The 19,246-nt window shown below is 34.7% G+C and overlaps 1 protein-coding gene across 2 annotated transcripts in view; it reads left to right on the top strand.

Moving 5' to 3' along the window:
• Window positions 1–19,246, top strand: part of ASCC3 (activating signal cointegrator 1 complex subunit 3) — a 329,389-nt gene that overhangs the window by 182,307 nt on the left and 127,836 nt on the right. For both annotated transcript variants that reach the window (XM_082855647.1, XM_082855648.1), the window contains exons 15-17: window positions 10,880–11,071; window positions 11,379–11,603; window positions 18,492–18,611. In XM_082855647.1, coding sequence (XP_082711773.1) covers window positions 10,880–11,071; window positions 11,379–11,603; window positions 18,492–18,611 — 537 coding nt within the window. The remainder of the gene's footprint in view (window positions 1–10,879; window positions 11,072–11,378; window positions 11,604–18,491; window positions 18,612–19,246) is intronic.

A 19,246-nucleotide genomic window follows, 5' to 3' on the forward strand; every position in this document is an offset into this window, starting at 1 on the left:
ATTTTGTTGCTTGTGCTTTAGGTGTGATTTTCAAAAACTTATTACCATGACCCATGTCAAGGAGCTTCTTTAGTGAGACCCTTTTTAAGAAACACAGAAAGTAGCATTGGAATTTTATCTTTATTTAAGTAGCCTTGATTGCAGCAATTTTTGTTCCTGTGCTTTAAGATGTATTTTAGAAACATACAATAAATTTCTTAAAACAAGTTTATACATCTTGTTAAAGAACCTTGCTGTTTTGGAAAAGTGTGTATGTTAGAATATTGTTGATCTCTCTTTTGAAAATACTTTAGTAGGAAAACCCTTTTAAAAACATATAGATTTTATATGTAAAGATTTCTAATCCCTAGTGGTACAGAGATTTGTATTGATAAAATTTAAAGATCAAAATCACACTTCACAGTGATTTTTTTTAAATTTTTTATTTCAGCATTTATTTTAAAATGGCGAAATGCGTATGAAGAATACAATTTTAGATGCGATTTCTCTTCTACTGATCAGGGTGCTCTCTCTAGAATGCTAACTTGTGTCTGTTTAATTGGATTGTAGTTAATACCAGGATAGCTCATATGGGAACCAAGACCATCTTTCAAGGATTATGACATGGAACAGGGGACACAGTACTTCTTTCTCCCCAGTTAAAGTACATAATTCGCACAGCTAGAATGACATATGGAAATTGGTTATGGGAATTAGGCTAGTCTGTGTCATTGTGAATTGACTATATACACATGAACCTCAAACTGTTTTTAGTGGTAGTCACTCAGTGAATACTTACTGAGTGTAAGCTACCTACCAGTCACTATGGTAGATCAATAGGTATCAAGATAGATAAACTCTGCTGTCAACCTGTTTAAAGTGGATTGAGAAAATTGTGTTGTATCAATCAGGATTCATCAAAGGAAACAAATCATTGTTCTATATTTTAAATAGAAAATAATTTTGTGAAAAGAGGTTAGGTAATTCCTAGAATGTTGATAAGGTTGGAGTTGTAGAAGTCAGGCAACTACCACTGGAACTGTTGAGCTTAAGAACCAGCAGCCATACCATGGTGGTGGTCCAGCATGTAGAAGCTACACCTGCTGCTAGATACCTTTCATCATTCATGAACATGCTGGAAAACCAAAATTTGAAAATATAGTACATCCATTATAACTTTTAAGCCTCATTTCTCCAAGATTTTGCTTGCCAGCAAAAGAAAACAGCAGAAAATGGTTTCCTCTTCACTTCCATTGCCTAGATCTTGCATGAGTGCATTTAATAAGCAGAATGGATTTTTGTATCCAGTACTCTGACTACAAGAGATCTGGGAAGTACAGATTTTACCTTCTAGCTCATGCAATACAAGAAGGCCTCATTGAAGGTGGTGGACTTGCATGCTGATTAACATTCTTTGCGTTAATTAGGAATGGAAATATATTTTGGAAGAAAAAAAGTAGCTGCCCATTTATTTTTATGGAGCTTATGTTCTGGCTGAACAGAAAGATTAACAACTAATTAAATAATTGATTTTAATTACGTTGTATTAAATAATAAAGAGGGATTAAGTGCTAAAAGAAAGTAAAATTGGGAGGACGCTTAGCTAACACAGTGACATTTAAGGTGAGATATGTACACAAAGCAAAGTACAGCAGAAGAATGTTCTAGGAAAAGTCTGACACCAGAAAAGCAATAGCACATTGAAGGATGTGGATAAAATCAGAGTGACTAAGAAACGCAGAAAATGATGGGGAGTGGTAGATGCCATGCTTATAGCATGAGTCTAATGTTGTAGGCAAGGACCAGATTGTGAGGGCCCTGTTTATCATGTTACAGATTAGGTATTTTATCTTAAAAGAAATGGGTTATGATTAGAGAAGTTTGAGGAAGGGAGTGGCATGTCATTAGCTATATTCCCCTCAACTAATAATATAAAAATAAAATGACAATTTGAGCACACAAAACAAGTAATTTTCCTAACAGAGCTGTGCTTTTTAAGAAAGATCACTACACACAGGCAGGGCAGGAGAGAATGGGAATACCAGTTAGAGATGTGGATTCACTGGGGCATATTTAGGAAATAGAATTGATTGACTTGGTAGTTAACGGGGTATGAAGGGTTGAGGAAGAGAGATCTGGAAGTTTTCTGGCTTCTAAAAGATGTCTGGCTTAATATTGTTGAGTGGTTAGTTGGGTCATTTATGAGGAAAAAGTAGTAGAGAAGGATTACTTTGGAGGGAAGGGTACAGATCATGAATTCCATTTGGACGTGCTGAGATGAGATGCCTGGGATACTTAGAGATGTAGAGTAAGCATCTGGATGGATATGTAAGTCTAATGTATCAGAAGCTCAGTCTGTTTTGGAGTGGGAAAACCATAGGAGTGGATATGAGTGGTAAAAGAGCCTAAGACCAAGTCTTGAGGAATTCTGATGTTTAATGATTAGAGGAGAATGAGCCAGCAGAGGAGCCTCCAAGCACTGGAGTATACCCCGGAGTAAATGTCACAGAGGCCAAGGAAAAGAGCGTTTCAAAGAGAAGAAAGAGATCATCTATACTGACTGCTGCAGTGAGTGGTCAAGTAATGTGAGGGCTGCAAAATACACTGTACTTAGCCACGTGGAGGATATTGGTGACCTTCTTCAGGGCCTTTTCACTCCCAGAGTGGAGAGCAAAAACTAGATTAAGGTGGCTGATGAATGTAGATTAAAGTGTAAACATCAATTTTGAGAACTTAATTTATATACAAAAGGAAAATGGATAGTATCTAGAAAATATGAAATAGTATTCAGAAAGGTAGACATACTACTTTTCTTTTCAAGGTGGAAGTGATATGCTTATATTCTGTGGAAACTATTCAAGAGAGAGTGAAAAAGGATTGAAATTGATTGATTATTCATATAGGAAAGGAAAGAGACCACAGATAACCTATAAGGGTCCTGAGAATTTTCAAGAGGCATGGGATCCGAAGAAGAAGTAGAGATTTTCCTTAGATAGGAGTTAGGGCACTACTGTTAAAACAGAAGAGAAAATTAGAAACATGGGTTCTGATGCAAATAGGTTTTAGGTGTATGGCAGGAAGATAAGGAAGCTTCCTGTGACGTATTGTATTTTCCTTGGGAAGTAGTTGTTAAGGTCATTCTCTAAGAGTCAAGGATAACAAGGTGGTGAGAAGTTTGTGGAGAGCCAGTCAATGCATAATGTAGACATTGTGAGACATGCGACAACAAACTGACCATAGAGACATCACAGAATTGCTATCCAATGTTAAGGGCTTGTTGAGATTGTGATCATGGATTTAGACTGGTCTCTAGTTGCCCTTGTATGTAATTTTTCTTAAGCATTAGCTACCTTGGGCCATCTGAGTTTGACATTCTGCCAGTCTTACATGGCAAAAGGGCAGATGAGTTTAAGAAATGGGCAGGAATGTGACTAAAATCTTGGACTGTGTTATCTGCACTGGAGAAAGAACCAGAATAAAGACTGGGGCAGGGATGGAGAGGGCGTGCTGTTGATGAATATTAAGAAAGTAGAGAAACTGTGATCTGGAAGTATCATTAACGATAAAGAAAGAGCTTAGAAAAAATTAGTTGGGCATGCTTGACATATAGGAATCTTTGGTCAGAAATTGAGGTGTTTGCACTAGCGATTTTGGTTTTGGAAGTAGTACAGTTGTGGGTTGATGACAGGCCTAGAATACAATTGTTGGTATGGCTAAGATGAGACAGAGGAGATGTCAGTGGAAATGAGGGTGTCAAGGAATTGAAGAGCGAGGGTTTTAGATGTCCACATGGAAAATACTGTCACCGAGGATCATGATAGGAAATGGGATAGACAGAAAGACTAGGAGCCATACGTATGGAGTCTTCATTGGATAAGGTAGGGTAACAGATGACATAGCAGATATACTGAACCTTAAAGGAACAGAGGTTTTTGTAAAAAGTTAGTACAGGCTGACCTGGAAATGGTGAGAGGGAAGAGAGAGATCATCCCCCACCACTTGAAAGATATGCATGGAAAACAAAAGTCCATGGAAAAGAGTCAAGTTTCAGTTAAGGCAGGGTGGGAGATGAGGTTGATTTAGTTTGCTTATTACTGAGTGGCAATTCCAGAGAATAGAGTGAAGAATTTCATACCCTAAGGTGGAGAAATAGTAGAGGAAGTAGGGAACCGACTCAAGAGTGAAGAAATACCAAGTATTATGGGAACAATAGTATAATAGGGCATTGGTTCCCCATTACCTGTTTCCATGCCAGCTGTCAGAATCAGAGTATCTGGAACTAAGACACTAAAATTTTAACATGATCCTCAGAAGTTCTGATCATAGCTAGATTTTGTTGATCAGGATAAGGCTAATAGGCCTTATCCTGAGAACAGGGTGGGAGGTATGATGTGTTTCCTTCTGAAAGACTCGTGGAAGACAGAGCATTGCCATTCTTGGCTCTCTTGGTGTGGACGCCAGAGGAGCGATTTCAGATGTCTCAGTGATAAGGGTTTAAAGTGGAATAAGAGCTTTGAAAGAGAGAAAGAGGAAGGATGGGGAAAGATGATACTCCTTAGATCTCTAAACTCCCTTGTCAAAAGATAAGCCAGGTATTGGTTTATGCTCCTAACAATGTAAGCAGGTCCACTGATTAACTTTATAACTTTATTGAATGATAAAAATTGCACATACCAAAGATGAGGACTCTATAATATTTTGTCCGATATTGATACTTACTAGTAATTGTGAAAAAAGAATGGTATCATTTGGGAGAAACTATTTGCCTCCTTCTGGTTAAATTTTAGTTTTTATAATGACTGTTAAGTTATTTCTTCCTAATGGATTTGAAATAATCCACATTAAAGCGGACCTTATCAAGATAAATTACCTCAGAAGGCTTACAAAGGTCACTAAATTATTTATGCCATTTCTTATTGTTCTTTCATGCAGAGTTTGTAACTGAGCTGAAGGTCTTGTGTTACTTCTGTATATTTTTTTGTCTTATGGAGGAAAAAAAACTAATTTGTTTCCTTTTAATATCTTCAGTTACTTGCTGTCAGTCTTCATTCTTTAATCATGTATTTGTGTTAGTTTGGAAGTCAACTTTGGCAAGTGGTTACATTTTATTTTAACCTTATTCATTTTAAAAAGTACTCATACTGATTTTCTGTGTCATAGGTAGGAAAAAGATATGTAAAGTCATGGAAGGAAGCTTGGGGCATGCTTTCACTAGCGGAAAAAAATTTAGTATCCTCTGTGTGCTAATGGATTCTTAGCAGTTGTCCATTCTATTCTAATTTTACTGACAATAAAGCCATGTATGGGAAGTTCACTTGTGACAAGTGGAAATATAAAGACTGAGGAAAACAAGTTTACACAGTTCTTCTGCTGCACACCTGACTCCCTTTACCTTTCACAGCTGGTGTTCTTTTGTGCTGAATTTCCATGTATAGAGATACTTTATCCAGTGAGTATAGTATTGGATCTCAAATGGCTTTCTCAGAGAATCCGATGCTCTGTTCAGACAGTGTGAACAGGGTGAATTATACCCCTCCAGTCCTGCAGAGGCTAGCAAAGCCCAGACTCCAGGTATAGCTCACGCTGAAAAAACAGGTGGAAAACAACTACTGTTCTGATACTTGAGGAAGCAGCAGGCATCTTATAATAAGTTTAGCTCCGTAACTCATGGTCTTAACCATCTTTCTCCATTGATTTCTCCAAATAAAACTCCTATTAAAAACCTTCTTCCATTTATGTTTCTTTCAAGGGAAGGTTTTGTACAAACTGCCGTTGTGTGTGTCTGCATGTGAGTTTCAGTATGAAAAAATTGGATTGTGTTAGGCACACTTTTATGTCTCATACTTTTTTCACTTAGTAATACATCATGGAAATCTTTCCAGATCAACACTGAAAGATCTAATTCATTCTTTTAACAACTGCGTAGTGTGCCCCAGTGTGGACATTATCTTAATTCATTTACCCAGTCTGTCTCGATGGATATACTTTTGTTGTTTCTAATTATGTAGTATTGTAAACAGTGCTGCAGTAAACATCCTTGCTCACACTCTTGGCAGTTGCAGTGATGTCCACTGGGAAAATTCCTGGCAGTGGAATTCATTTATCAACACGGTACATGCATTTAAAATTTTGGTGAATGAGTGGTCCTGAATTGCCCACTGAAGAGATTGTTCCAACTTACATTTCCTGGAACAGTAACTTCCTCCCACCTAACTTTGCCAGCACTGAACAGCGTTAGAGTTTTTGAGATTATGACAGATTAATAGGCAAAAAAATGGTACTTCATTATTATTTTGACTGGCGTTTCTTTATGAGTGAAGCTGAGCATTTTTCATATTTGCCATTTGAAGTTCTTTTTCTGTAAATTGCATGTACTGTTCTATGTGTTACAAACATTTTTCCTACTTAATCTTTGATTTTTATTAATTTATGAATATTTTTACCATAATGAGATTTTTTTCAGGTTATTTACAGTATTTGGGCTTTGTTTTACTTACAAAGATCACACTCACTTCATCATGATTTCCTCCAGCCCTTTTTTTTTTTTTTTTTTTGCGGTACGCGGGCCTCTCACTGTTGTGGCCTCTCCCGTTGCGGAGCACAGGCCCCAGACGCTCAGGCTTAGCGGCCATGGCTCACGGGCCCAATCACTCTGCGGCATGTGGGATCTTCCTGGACCAGGGCACGAACCCGTGTCCCCTGCATCGGCAGGCGGATTCTCAACCACTGCGCCACCAGGGAAGCCCTACAGGTTTACTTTTAAGGATGAACTTCAGTATCACTTCCAAGAAATAACGTTTATCTTTTAGTTGAGTTAGTGCATTGATTTACAGATTAAGTTAGTGAGAATTGGTATTTTCACCAAACCAAGTTTTCCCATCTCAAAAGCAAAGCATTTCATTTCATTTCTTGAATGTCCTTCAGCAGTATAATAATGCTTTCTTCATGTAGGTGCTACCTATTTCTTGTTTTTTCTGTTTTTGATGGCTTTTATAAATGTGCTATTTTCTTCCCTTTTATTTTCTAACAAGTTATTGTTTATATACAGAAAGACTTTTTAAAAATATTGATTTGGGGGACTGTCACCTTTCTGAATTCAATCATTATTTTAGTTAGTAGTTTTTAATTAATCCTCAGTTTTTTAAATAAATGTTTATTTCATCTGCAACTAATAATTGCTTTGACCTCTTCTGTTCCAGTATTTCTACTTTTTATTATTTTCTCATGTCTAGTTCCATTGTCTAGGACATTGGTAAGCTGATTGTAAACATCTTTGCCTTGTTCCTAACTTAAATTGATATACGCCTAATGTTTTATGATTCAGTGTGGTTTGAAATCGATGTTTCGTCGCCTCTGCTTATCAAGATTCAATGTGGTCTTTTGTGAGATTTCAGTGCCTGGAGATGATCATACATTTTTTTCTCCTTTGACTTATTAATAAATATGTTAATATATTTATAGGTATAGTGCCCTTGCATTCTGGGGTTTAATTTACTTAGTTGTGGTATATTGTTTTAATGCACTGGTGAATTCTGTTTTCTAAAACTCTTTACTATTTGGCTTAATATTCTTAAGAGAGATTTCTCTATTGTATTCTGTTTTCTGCTGCTTTATCAGGTTTTAATATCAGTGCTATTACACTGCCTCTGTAAGATTAATTTTTAGACTTCTATTTCTGTGCTCTTGGGCCTCTTAATAACACTAGAATTAATTTGTCTTTAAAAAGTATGAAAGCCTAGATGTTAGATAGCCTTTACATGTTCTTCCATTGCTTTTATTATAATTTTCTATCACTTTTAATATGAATGTTAGTAACATTTTCCTAGAAAATCATCTGTTCCAAACATTTTTAATGATGGAATATATTGAATTTTTCAGAATACTCTTCTGATTCTTTAAAATTGTGATGTATTTCTGAACACTTCTTTTTCACATTACTAATTTTGTGTCTTTGTGCTTGTGCTGTTGTGCTCGTTTTCCACTATGTATCTCCTTTTACTTAAAGGCTAGACAGTAAATATTTTAAGCCTGCAAACATGTCTGTCACACTCCTCAACTCCCCTATTGTAGCTCAAAATCAGCCATAGACAATATGTAAACAAACTGATATGGCTGTGTTTCAATAAAACTTTATTTACAAAACAGGCAGTTGGCACATAATTTGCCAACTCCTGCTGCCCAGTAATAGACATTGTCTATTTTTATTTTTTTCTTTTAAAATTAGAGTTTTTATGTTTACTTATCAATTTCACATCTTAAAAATCAGATTCTATTTTAACTTTATTAGGGCATTTCTCCTTTTTTCCTTGGCTTTGTTATATATTTTGTTTTTATAGATTTCTGAATTAGATGCTTGATTTACTTATTATATTCTTATTTAGTTATATAAATATTTCAGGTGTGATGTTTCCTGAGAGCACAACTTTACTCCATCCTATAAGTTAGGGATGGGGAACAGATCAGGGGGTGCCAGGAGTTGTAAGTGAGGAGGGTTTAACTATAAAGGAATAACAAGAGAATTTAAGGGGAGTAAAGGAACAGTTTTGATCCTGATTATTATGGTGGTTACACAATTTGAACATATGCCAAAATTCGTAGGACTGTACACCAAAGTGGAAAGAGAATTTTACTGTATGATAATTTTTTAAATAAGATTTTAAAACATACTCATCCCTGGGCCTCCTCCCCAGGATTTCTTGTTTATTTTTCCTGTGAACTAGGCTAGATCACAAATGGCAGATTCAGATTCAAAGACAGTTGAGAATGAACATCCCAGTCTTATTTTAAGATTGTTGTCACTTCATGTCTCTAGTGAATCAATAAAAAAGCAATGCACATAAAGCAATTATACTCCAATAAAGATGTAAAAATAAGTATTAAATATGCTTCATAATTAAAAAAAAAAAAGCAATGCACAGAATGTGAGCAGGAATAGAGACAAAGGCGAAGTGACTCCTGGCACTTCTTGGTTGCTTACAGAGAACAAGCTGGTTGAACCCACCTGGTCAGAGTTGGAGGTGATGTGTCAGCACCCCATGATCTACCTGCTACATTATAAGAATATTTTTCACCGCAGTTAACATATTTCCTACGTTCAGCTTCTTACTATGTCATTGGTGTCACAAGCCAAGTCTTACCTCAACTGGATGTTGACTGAGAATCTGCATTTATAACAAGCACATCAGGATATTCCAGTGCAGGGGTTCACGGACAGCAGATTCACCCAAAACAAAGAGCCATCCAGCAGTATGATTTTTTTTCCGTCTGTCTCCAAGCAGTATTTTTTAGTTTCCTCTGTTAGCTCTGAACGTTCACTCATGAATATTAGCGAAGAAATGAAGTAGGTGAAGTGTTTTTCCTTCTTCTACTTTGACCCCACTAGGGAGCTCTGTTATATACTAACAAATACTCCATAACGTGGAGCCCGTATTTGTGAGACCGACAATAACACACGTCTGAAAAGATGGAAGTTAAGGCAATATGATCCAAATGTAGTTAATAATAAAGTATATTTATACAATTATTTCTAAGAGGCTGACCACACGGCACAAAAATGAAATAATACCCTTCCCTTGAAACTTAATGAAGATAACTTTTTTGTGTATATGTGTATTTTGCTTGGGACTCAACAAGGCTCAAAATTCTAAGTTGTTATTTACTTGGCTGGCCACTAGATGGTGGGGTTTGTTAATGTTTTCCCTTCCATTTTATATCTGTAGCAGATTTCATGGAGTGCAGTTTTCTTAGATCATTTTCTTAGTTAATTATTATTAATTTAAAAGTTTAAAATATTAAGTGACCTTAGAGATAATCAGTGTGACTGTACTAGAACCCCATTCCCTGCCAGTGTAGTGCCCCTTACGTGAAAACTGTGGAAAACGCTGTTTCAAAAGAAGCTATCAAGATGTTGATCGTGAAATTTTCAGAGCAGTAGCAAATAAGCACAGGATGTGATGCCCAAACAGAAACTTTGACTATATGAACACTTTTGTTAATCCATAGTCTTTAATTTTGCAGAAAAAAATTTCCCCGTTTGTACAGTGAGTCGTCAGTGAATTTTGTAAGATCTGCTGTGGCACTCATACAAGATTGCAGATAAGTGGACCATATCCCACATCTGAGGTCAGACCAGGCCAAAGAACAGACCTCAGAAGCGAAGTTAGTATATTCAGGGCAGATGTAAAGTTGAGGAGCTAAGACAGGTGACCGGTGCCCTCCTGTTAGAGATCAGCAGGAACACAGGTGTTGGGGAAGCACAGTTGGGTTTATTGGCTCTTCCTATGAGAAGGAGCGCATGTTCCGTGGAACCAGGGGCATCTCAGTAAGAGGGAAAGGCTTCCAAGGCAATGGGTCTGGAATAGAAAGTGTAAAGACCCTGAGGCAGGTGTGGATTTGTCAAAAAAAAAAAAAAAAAAAAAAGGGTTGGGGGGCACTTAGAGAAAAAGCCAGCTCTTGTGTCTGGCCTGAGTGAGTAAGTGAGGTTCAGGAATGGGAATGATTTCTGTAGGTCTTGCATCCTAAGGACTCTGGCCTTTACTCTGAATGAGTTGGAAGCCACTGAGATTTATGCTTATTTTTAATAGAGTTTTTTTGAAAGGATAGGAAGCAGGTAATACTGATTGATTGCAAGAAGAGGACACCTGAGTGAAAGAGACACTTGCTTTTACCTTCTTTCCTTTTGGATTCTGTGCCATGTTCAGGGTTACCTATTTTTTAAGATAGAAGAAATAAAATTTTTAATGATTTTGTATAAAACATTATATACTAAGACTTAGTAAGACCTTAAGATACTTAAAAATAATTCTGTGCTCTCTTTGATAAACTCATTCAAGAGACGATAAATAACAATTGCTTTTAAATGCTAAATAACACTTTTATGTTTTGTTGATATCTACTCTAGGTGCAAAAGTCAAGAAATAAACAAGTACGAGAATTATTTCCAGATGGTTTTAGTATTCATCATGCAGGAATGCTTCGGCAGGACAGAAATTTGGTTGAAAGCTTGTTTTTTAATGGGCATATCAAAGTCCTCGTCTGTACAGCTACATTAGCCTGGGGTGTCAATCTTCCTGCTCATGCTGTTATTATTAAGGTGAGAGCTTACCTTCCTTTGCGCACGGATTTGTGGTATCTTAAAACAAACCTGTGGATTGATTTATTTGAAAATATTGATTTGGCTGCTTCAGTGACTTTGAATGTTATTTATATAAGGTCAGAGCTATATTCTCCAAAAGAATCTAGTTTATATTGTGAAAATTTAACGCTATCACAGATGATGAAAGGATTAGTTAAAGTACACTTTTGAGATCTTGCCATATTTGCCTAATTTCAGTATTCAGCTCATCAGGATTATATTTGTGTGTGTTTATGTAAATTTTTATTAACTTTTCCTCATCTAGGGAACACAAATATATGCTGCAAAAAGAGGCTCCTTTGTTGACCTTGGAATTTTAGATGTCATGCAGATATTTGGTCGAGCTGGAAGACCACAATTTGACAAATTTGGGGAAGGAATCATCATAACAACCCATGATAAACTCAGCCATTACCTCTCTTTGCTCACTCAACAAAACCCAATTGAGAGTCAGTTTCTGGAAAGCCTTGCAGATAACCTAAATGCAGAGGTAAGATCTCATGAGTTAAAGGTTGGAATAGAATCATCAGCTTCAAGAATGACCAAGAAAAATAGAGTTTGAGTTGATTGCTATTTCATGATATTTAATAATACATTTTATTTCATATGCAGTCATAAGACACAAGAGGTGGAATGGCAGTATTATTGATGAGTTCAGAGCAATATAGAATGCAAATGATTAACTGATAAGAACTCATTGCTTAAAGACTATACTTTTAAATCATGAGGTTTTGTTATAGGACAGAAATCTAACCAAAGCTATACAAACTGGGGAAACAGACAGAGCAATAACAACAACTATATTTGTCCTGCACTTCAATAAAGTTTATTATGAAGTATTTTATAAAGTTTTTATAAGGTTAATAATGCTCTTCTGTCTTAGATCATTTGATTAACTTTGTTATAGAAAATATGATTGCTTAAATTGAGCTACAATATTATAGTTTATTTCATGTGTGATGTGTGTTTGTGTTAAGATTTTGGTTTTTGTTTTTTTTTACTCAGGATTACTTTTATTGTTTTAATTCTAGAATTTTCAGCCATAGCAACCATTCACAAATAGTTATAGCTTAGCTTTACATATAAAACCTTCCAGTAAATACTCTGGAGAAGAGCAAGCACATATGAGTTTAGTCCCTATACTTTAAGATCTTAAAATAAAATTATCACAATAACTTATGTTGACCACCTTTCTGCCATTGTGTAAAATAATATTTTTGTTATACCTTTCATTTTCAGAAGTATGTCTTTAAGGCCAAATTTTACTGGACCCTATCAGAATTCTGAGTGACATCACATGTTAGGAATTCAGTTAGGCTCAAACATTTACATTAAAAAGCCACAGTCAAGATAAACCTTGACATTTTAATAGACTACTAAAAAGAAAATTATTTCCTTTTCTTGGAGGTACAAACATAACACTTTCCACTAATAAGACTCCGTAGATAAGAAATTAATGTCACAGGTGACTTGTATAGTCACCATTATTGTGTTAAGGTTTAAACAGCAGACCCTGGAAGCCTAGATAACATCTTAACTGGGAAAGAGGATGAACATTCTTAAGAGTCTGTGTGTCAAACAATCAAATGAGGTTTTGCTGTTTTCACCGCATTTTTAATTGTTGCTCTGTCATCCAACACTTTCCTACTTCTTTCCTATATCCCTTCTTACCATTAAAGTTGACTCAATTTTTGAAAGTAGGTGGGATATAAAATAAATGAATAAGTGAAATATTTGAACTGAAATATTACAGAAATTTCACTTATATTCTATTCATGTTATTTAGAAGTCTTTTTAGAGGATGAAAAACACACTCAGTATGCAGTTTCCTCTGTTTTAAGGAGTATATAGTCCAAAAGGGAGAAAAAGACACAAAAACACAGTGCAATAATGTTGGTGAGTAATAAGTTCTAAAGAAGGATTCAGTAGAAGGAGAAAATACTTTTGGCCCCAGCTTATCAGGAAAGGCTTTGTTCATGAAGGTGGTAAATCTGGGTTCAGAAGATTAGGTAAGGTTTAGAAGATCTAGTTGGAAGTTAGAAAAAAATCATGAAAGATGCTGGTTTCTAGTAGCATAATTACAAGAAAGTGAAAATGATTAGGAAATGAATTATGATATTAGGCATATCTCCAAAGGAAATATATCTCAGTTTCAATCCTCATTACCTACTATGATGGCATGGTTTAAATAATTAGGTCTTGGTCATGGGTCACCAGTATCTATGATGGATTAGTCTAATGTACAAAGATAGTAATAGTAATCCTTCAGTGGACTAAGGACGCACAAACCTGCTGGGTGCTTTTTGTATATTCTCTCAGTACTGCTACTAAGGAGATATTATTGTCCTCAGAGAGATAGGTAACTGACCAAAGGTCATTCAAGTACTAACCTTTGGAGCTAGTATTCAAACGCAGGTCTTTTTAACTACAAACTTAGTCTTCTTATTATAGCCTAGATTTCTGATATATAAAATATAGTAACTTAAAGGTGAATACATTTCTCTATATCAATCAACCTGCCATTTGCCTTCTTCGAAGACCAGGACTAAATATTTTCCAAAATGGTAGTAATAATTTCTCTGACTTACAATAAAAAGCAAGGCTGTTTTTGTTTTGTTTTGTTTTGCAGTACGTGGGCCTCTCACTGTTGTGGCCTCTCCCGTTGCGGAGCACAGGCTCCAGACGCGCAGGCTCAATGGCCATGGCTCACAGGCCCAGCCGCTCCGCGGCATGTGGGATCTTCCGGGACCGGGGCACGAACCCGTGTCCCCTGCATCAGCAGGCGGTCTCTCAACCACTGCGCCACCAGGGAAGCCCAGCAAGGCTGTTTTATACAATTTTTCTAGAAAAGCATTTCAAGAAAGACTACATCTTTGTAAACTTAGAATTATTTTCCTTGATAGCTTTTTGTAAGTGGTAAATTAAACACAAAATGGTGATGTTTTTATACAGAAGACACAGGTGAGTAAAATACTTCTCTGGTCTTCAAGAAATTCTTTTTCTTAGGGACTATAATAAAATAAATGAAACTATTTGGTCAAGCCCTGAGAAATTAAAAATCAATTGTAGCCCATAGATTCACCTCATATTCATAAAATACTTATTAGTGTTTGTCATTTTCAGAAATGTCAACTAACTGTAATGATAATTCCATTTAATGCCATAAATGGCGTTCAAATAACGAAACATATACCCTGAAATTTTTAGGTAATATGGTGAAGTATAGCCATTGCTAAAATTTCTTTATCGTATTTTGTCTACTAGACTAGCTCCCATTTAAAGTAAATTTTCTTCTTAGGGAAACAAACTCCCTTAAATTATAGTTGAGTGTGAAATTAAATTTGGTAATCTGTGGAAGCCAAGTGTGAAATTAGTTTATAAAATGAATGTGTGCTGTGCTCTTAAGGTAATGGATTTTTAAGTCTTTAGACTCCGAAAATCTTTGCAAGACTGTACAGCAGCAGTGATCAACATCAAGGTCACGTTAGATTAGGAATGTTGCCCATACTAATATCTTTGATAACACTAGTTTAGAAGAACTGGAGAAAGTATCATATTAAGGTACCATTTTAATGCAGACATTTTATGAGACATCTTTGCTGATTGATGCCTAATGGGGCTGACTCCTGAATGCTAATTAATGCCAAAGCTCACAAGTCCCAGCCCTGTATAAAGCCTCTTAATTTTGCACTGAGAGAAACACTGAAGCATGTTTGAGGCTTATTAAAATTTATTCAGCAGACATTACTGGGTATTGTTTCACGGTTTCACCTGTGAAACCGTTCTCTCATAGGTGACATTAATTTCTTACCTATTCTGTGCCAGTCCTCTATGGTCCATACTTTAAAATGTATTAATCTTTCTATAATCTTACGTACATTCTTTATTCAGAGTTCCTCCCATCTCCGCAGGACATAGTACAAACACTTTGTCCTTGGATTTAAGGCCTCAGCAGTCTGACACCTTCCCAGTTCTGGCTCTGGTTACTTTCCAGCACAGGTCTTCTGCTCTAGACAGTCCCTTACTCTACTCACGTCACCTATAAAGTACCAGTCTTCCCATGTATAAAATAGGAATAATATCACTAGATTGTTGTGAAAATTTAACAGACACCTGTGCCAAGTTGTTATTCGGTACAGAATTGTAGCAGTTACATTATCTTATAGTCTCTTTATCCTCAGCCCCAATCATACTTACTACCCGCACTCAAATTTTAGTGGAATAGGTAAATGAATGGTGGCATAAATGGTGTTTTCATACAGTTACTAAAGGGGTTTGTGTATACATATGTATTTATATACACATGATTATTATATTTGCTTGTTTAGTTTTATATGATTTCAACTAACTTTTTGAAAAACACATGCAAATAAACAATTAAGATAACCTTAATGACTAAAGTTTAAATAGGTAAATTAGATACAAAGTGATACTTTGAGCCTTACTTCTAAATTACCAGATTTGGGGTAGTTTTTTTCCCCCCCTCTTTTACTTAGAGCGTAAAGCTGTATTACACTATATACTAATGGCACTTTTATAAGTTTCACATGTTAGGTGTTTTTCTTTCAAAGCATTTTTGAATAGGGATTATGTCCTAGGCACTGTGGATAATGGTTTCATAGATGTCATCTTAATTCGTTACATGTATACCACCTATAAGACTACAGACTTCCTGAGAGCAGGAACCATGCTCTATTTATTGCCATATCCATTGTACTTTATACTTTACATAGTGCAGTCTTGTTACTGACTTCCTATATGATTATTGAGATGAATGAATAAATTTCAGAAAGATACTGTGAAAAATACTTGTTTTATAAAAGACTCCTGTACTAAGTAGCCACTAGACCACAAATATTTGCAAGTAAATTTTTGTTTTTGTCACTAGGTGGCATTCAAAGATTAATCTCACAATATAATGTACCATTATAAATTTACATTCATTTTTCTGAGTAGTCTTTTCCTTTTTGGTGAACATTTGGGAGACTTGCATTACTTGATCCAGTTTTTGGTACCTACCTACTTCATCTTTTCCTTTATTCTTCTCACTACCTGGCAATAGGTAATTATTATTGTTAATTTACTGAGTCTGATTTTGAAAGTATAATAATAGCAAGCTTATTTTATCCTTTATAAAATTTTCTACTCTTAGGAGTTGTGTGGTGTTATTTTAAAATATCTATAAGTCATAAGGGGATTAACACAATTTGGCTGTCAAATAATAGAATCACAAATGGAGGACGCTGTCGGATTTTTAGCCATATCATCAAACTAAGTTTCCTTTGCCTAAGCAGACTAGAAAATGTTTAACTGTGTTACTTGTTAATATTTAGGAAGTGTTGTAGAACTAACTCCTTAGCTAAATTTTAGTTCTTGTTACTCTTTATTTTGTGGAAACTCTTACAGTTCACATTTTAGGAAGTGTATGTTTACTTGTATTGTGGGTGGTTTAGTCATTTGTAAGTACATTAATGTATTTACTTATATTGTGGGTGGTTTAGTCATTTGTAGGTACATTAATGTAAATTTATTTTTTCCAGCTTTATGAAGATATAATTGACATGTAACATTGTAAGTTTAAGTTGTACAATGCAATAATTTGACACACATATGTATTTGTGAAATGTTTACCACAATAAAGTTAGTAAACACATCCTTCACCTCACATAATAGCCATTTTGTTTTGTTGTTATGATGAGAGCATTAAAGCTCTACTCTTATATCAACTTTCAAGCACACAGTACAGTATGATTAACTGCAGTCACCATGCTGTACATTAGATCCCCAGAACTTACTCATCTTATGCCTAAAAGTTTGTACCCTTTAACCAACATCTCCTCATGTCCCCTACCCCTCAACTCCTGGCTACCTCCTTTCTGTTCTTTGTTTCTTTGAGTTTGATGTTATCAGATTATTTGTATAAGAGAGATCATACAGTATTTGTCTTTCTCTGTCTGACGTATTTCAAGATAGTGTAATTTTTAAAGTAGATAGAATCTGCCTTACCATTTATTTACTTTTGGTCATTTTTTTTTTTTAAGGACAAATAGTATGGTGTAATATTGCTATATGTCATCTTCAACTAACTAAAGATATCTAAGCATTCTCATACCTATTTTACAAAATTAGTTATACAGAATTTAAATTATAATATGGGAATAAAGCAAACATTAAGGTTTATATTTTCTTTACTATTTAGTACTAAAATAAGGGGATTTATTTTTCCTTCTTTTCTCCTAAAATTTGGTTATTTAGGTAGGGGTCATCACTTCTCCTTTGATTAAATTATTAAGAGGTTAAAAAAAATTTTTTCAGTTACAGATTCAGGAAAAATTATTCAACTGTGAAGTTTCACAACTTGGATAAATTTGTTAATTAAAATGAACACTCTAACTATAAAAGCACAATGACTGCATATAGATCCAGTGGCTAAAGAAATGTATTTTTAAGAAAACTTTTCACTGCAATTCTGGCTTAAGGTCATTTTCTAACAATTCCCTTTATTACACAGATTTTATATGTTATTATTGTGTTTTAAAATAATTAACCTTTGGTTTCATTAAATTAGCATGTTATAAAGCTACATTAAAATGCTATGTTAAAAATTATATTTTCTTTCAGAATATAATCTAAAGAATTACCGTGTTTATTATAATTCAAAAGTATAAATATCTGTTTTTTCCATAGGTTGTTTTAAGTTTACCAATAAAAAATTAAAACCACTCCCTGTTCTTGTATGATCTTTTTAAAGTGTATACATTATTAATATGTATAAATCCCAATAAAATATGATTTTGTTTTATGCAAAAATTACTGCATTTACCATTGTATTTATATTATATATTTATACTAGCTATGCTGCAAATGGGTATCTTTAGAGGAAAAAACTACTAATGTTATGCTCTTTGTGATTTTGGTAATGACAGTATACAAAATCACAACAAAGAGGGATAGAATCAGCAATATTATGTTGTTTTGATTGTGGTGCAGTCACATTTAAAACTGTCAGTAATGTTGTCACATAAAATGAAACCAAAATTTAAAAGAAGCAAAATGAAGAAGAAAAATTAATGAATACCAAAATGTTTATAATACTATATGGAATTAAATTCAAATGGGAAAACTAATCAAATGCCATAATAATAAGGAAAGTTTGGGAATATAGCATTTCTAATGTACTGTTCTCAATTAAATGAGGCAGGACTGATTTTTAATTAATTGGAGAAACATCATGTCTAATAATTGTGCTTACCTTCTTTTAAATACAGCATAATGATGTATTTTAAAAACTTAACTTTCAACAAAATGGTCTTTGATGTAATGTTTATATTCAACTTTAACGCATTAGTTTAACTTTCGTTATATTTTTGATTTGCAGATTGCTCTGGGAACAGTTACTAATGTGGAAGAAGCAGTGAAGTGGATAAGTTACACTTATCTTTATGTACGGATGAGAGCAAATCCATTAGTGTATGGCATCAGTCACAAGGCTTATCAGGTAGAAAACTCATTTACTAAAAAAAAGTCAGACCTCCTTTTTAGTTCTGTAATCCTTTCATGATATGAGGATAAATATTTGCTACTTCTGCTCATCTGAAAAGATTTAGGTACCTGGAAGAAAAACAAAGAGCTTTAATCTTTTTTAGAAAATACTAAGGAAAATTAAATTTGTCCCTGGTAATTATTTCACTTTCTTTATATATCTTTTCCACTGATCTTTATGTTATTATCAATTTACTGCTCAGATAAGTTTCCATTTGATATTAGTATCTTGCTATGTTTTTTTAACTATATTTTTTAAATTTAGTTTTTAGAATAAACCAGACATGAGGAAACTTACAAACCACTTTTAATGATAGACTTATATTATATACAGTATATTCTTCTTATCAAGTCCTTCTAAGCCTTTGTTGCTAAATTAAAAGATAGCATTAATGAGTTACTATCTTAACAGTTTGGAGGCTGGATCAGTTCTGCTGTGCACATAGACTGAGAATCAGATGCATGTGGTCACAGCTCTTCCTATAAACTTCACAGCTCTGTGGTCCACATAACTTACAGATTCTGTGAGATCTTGTCTTTTCTTTAAACTCTGCTTTATACCCTGTAAATGCTTCCTAATTACAGGTAAAA

This window comes from Leucopleurus acutus, assembly GCF_964270905.1.
Source record: "Leucopleurus acutus genome assembly, chromosome: 15".
Classification (NCBI taxonomy): Eukaryota; Metazoa; Chordata; class Mammalia; order Artiodactyla; family Delphinidae; genus Leucopleurus; species Leucopleurus acutus.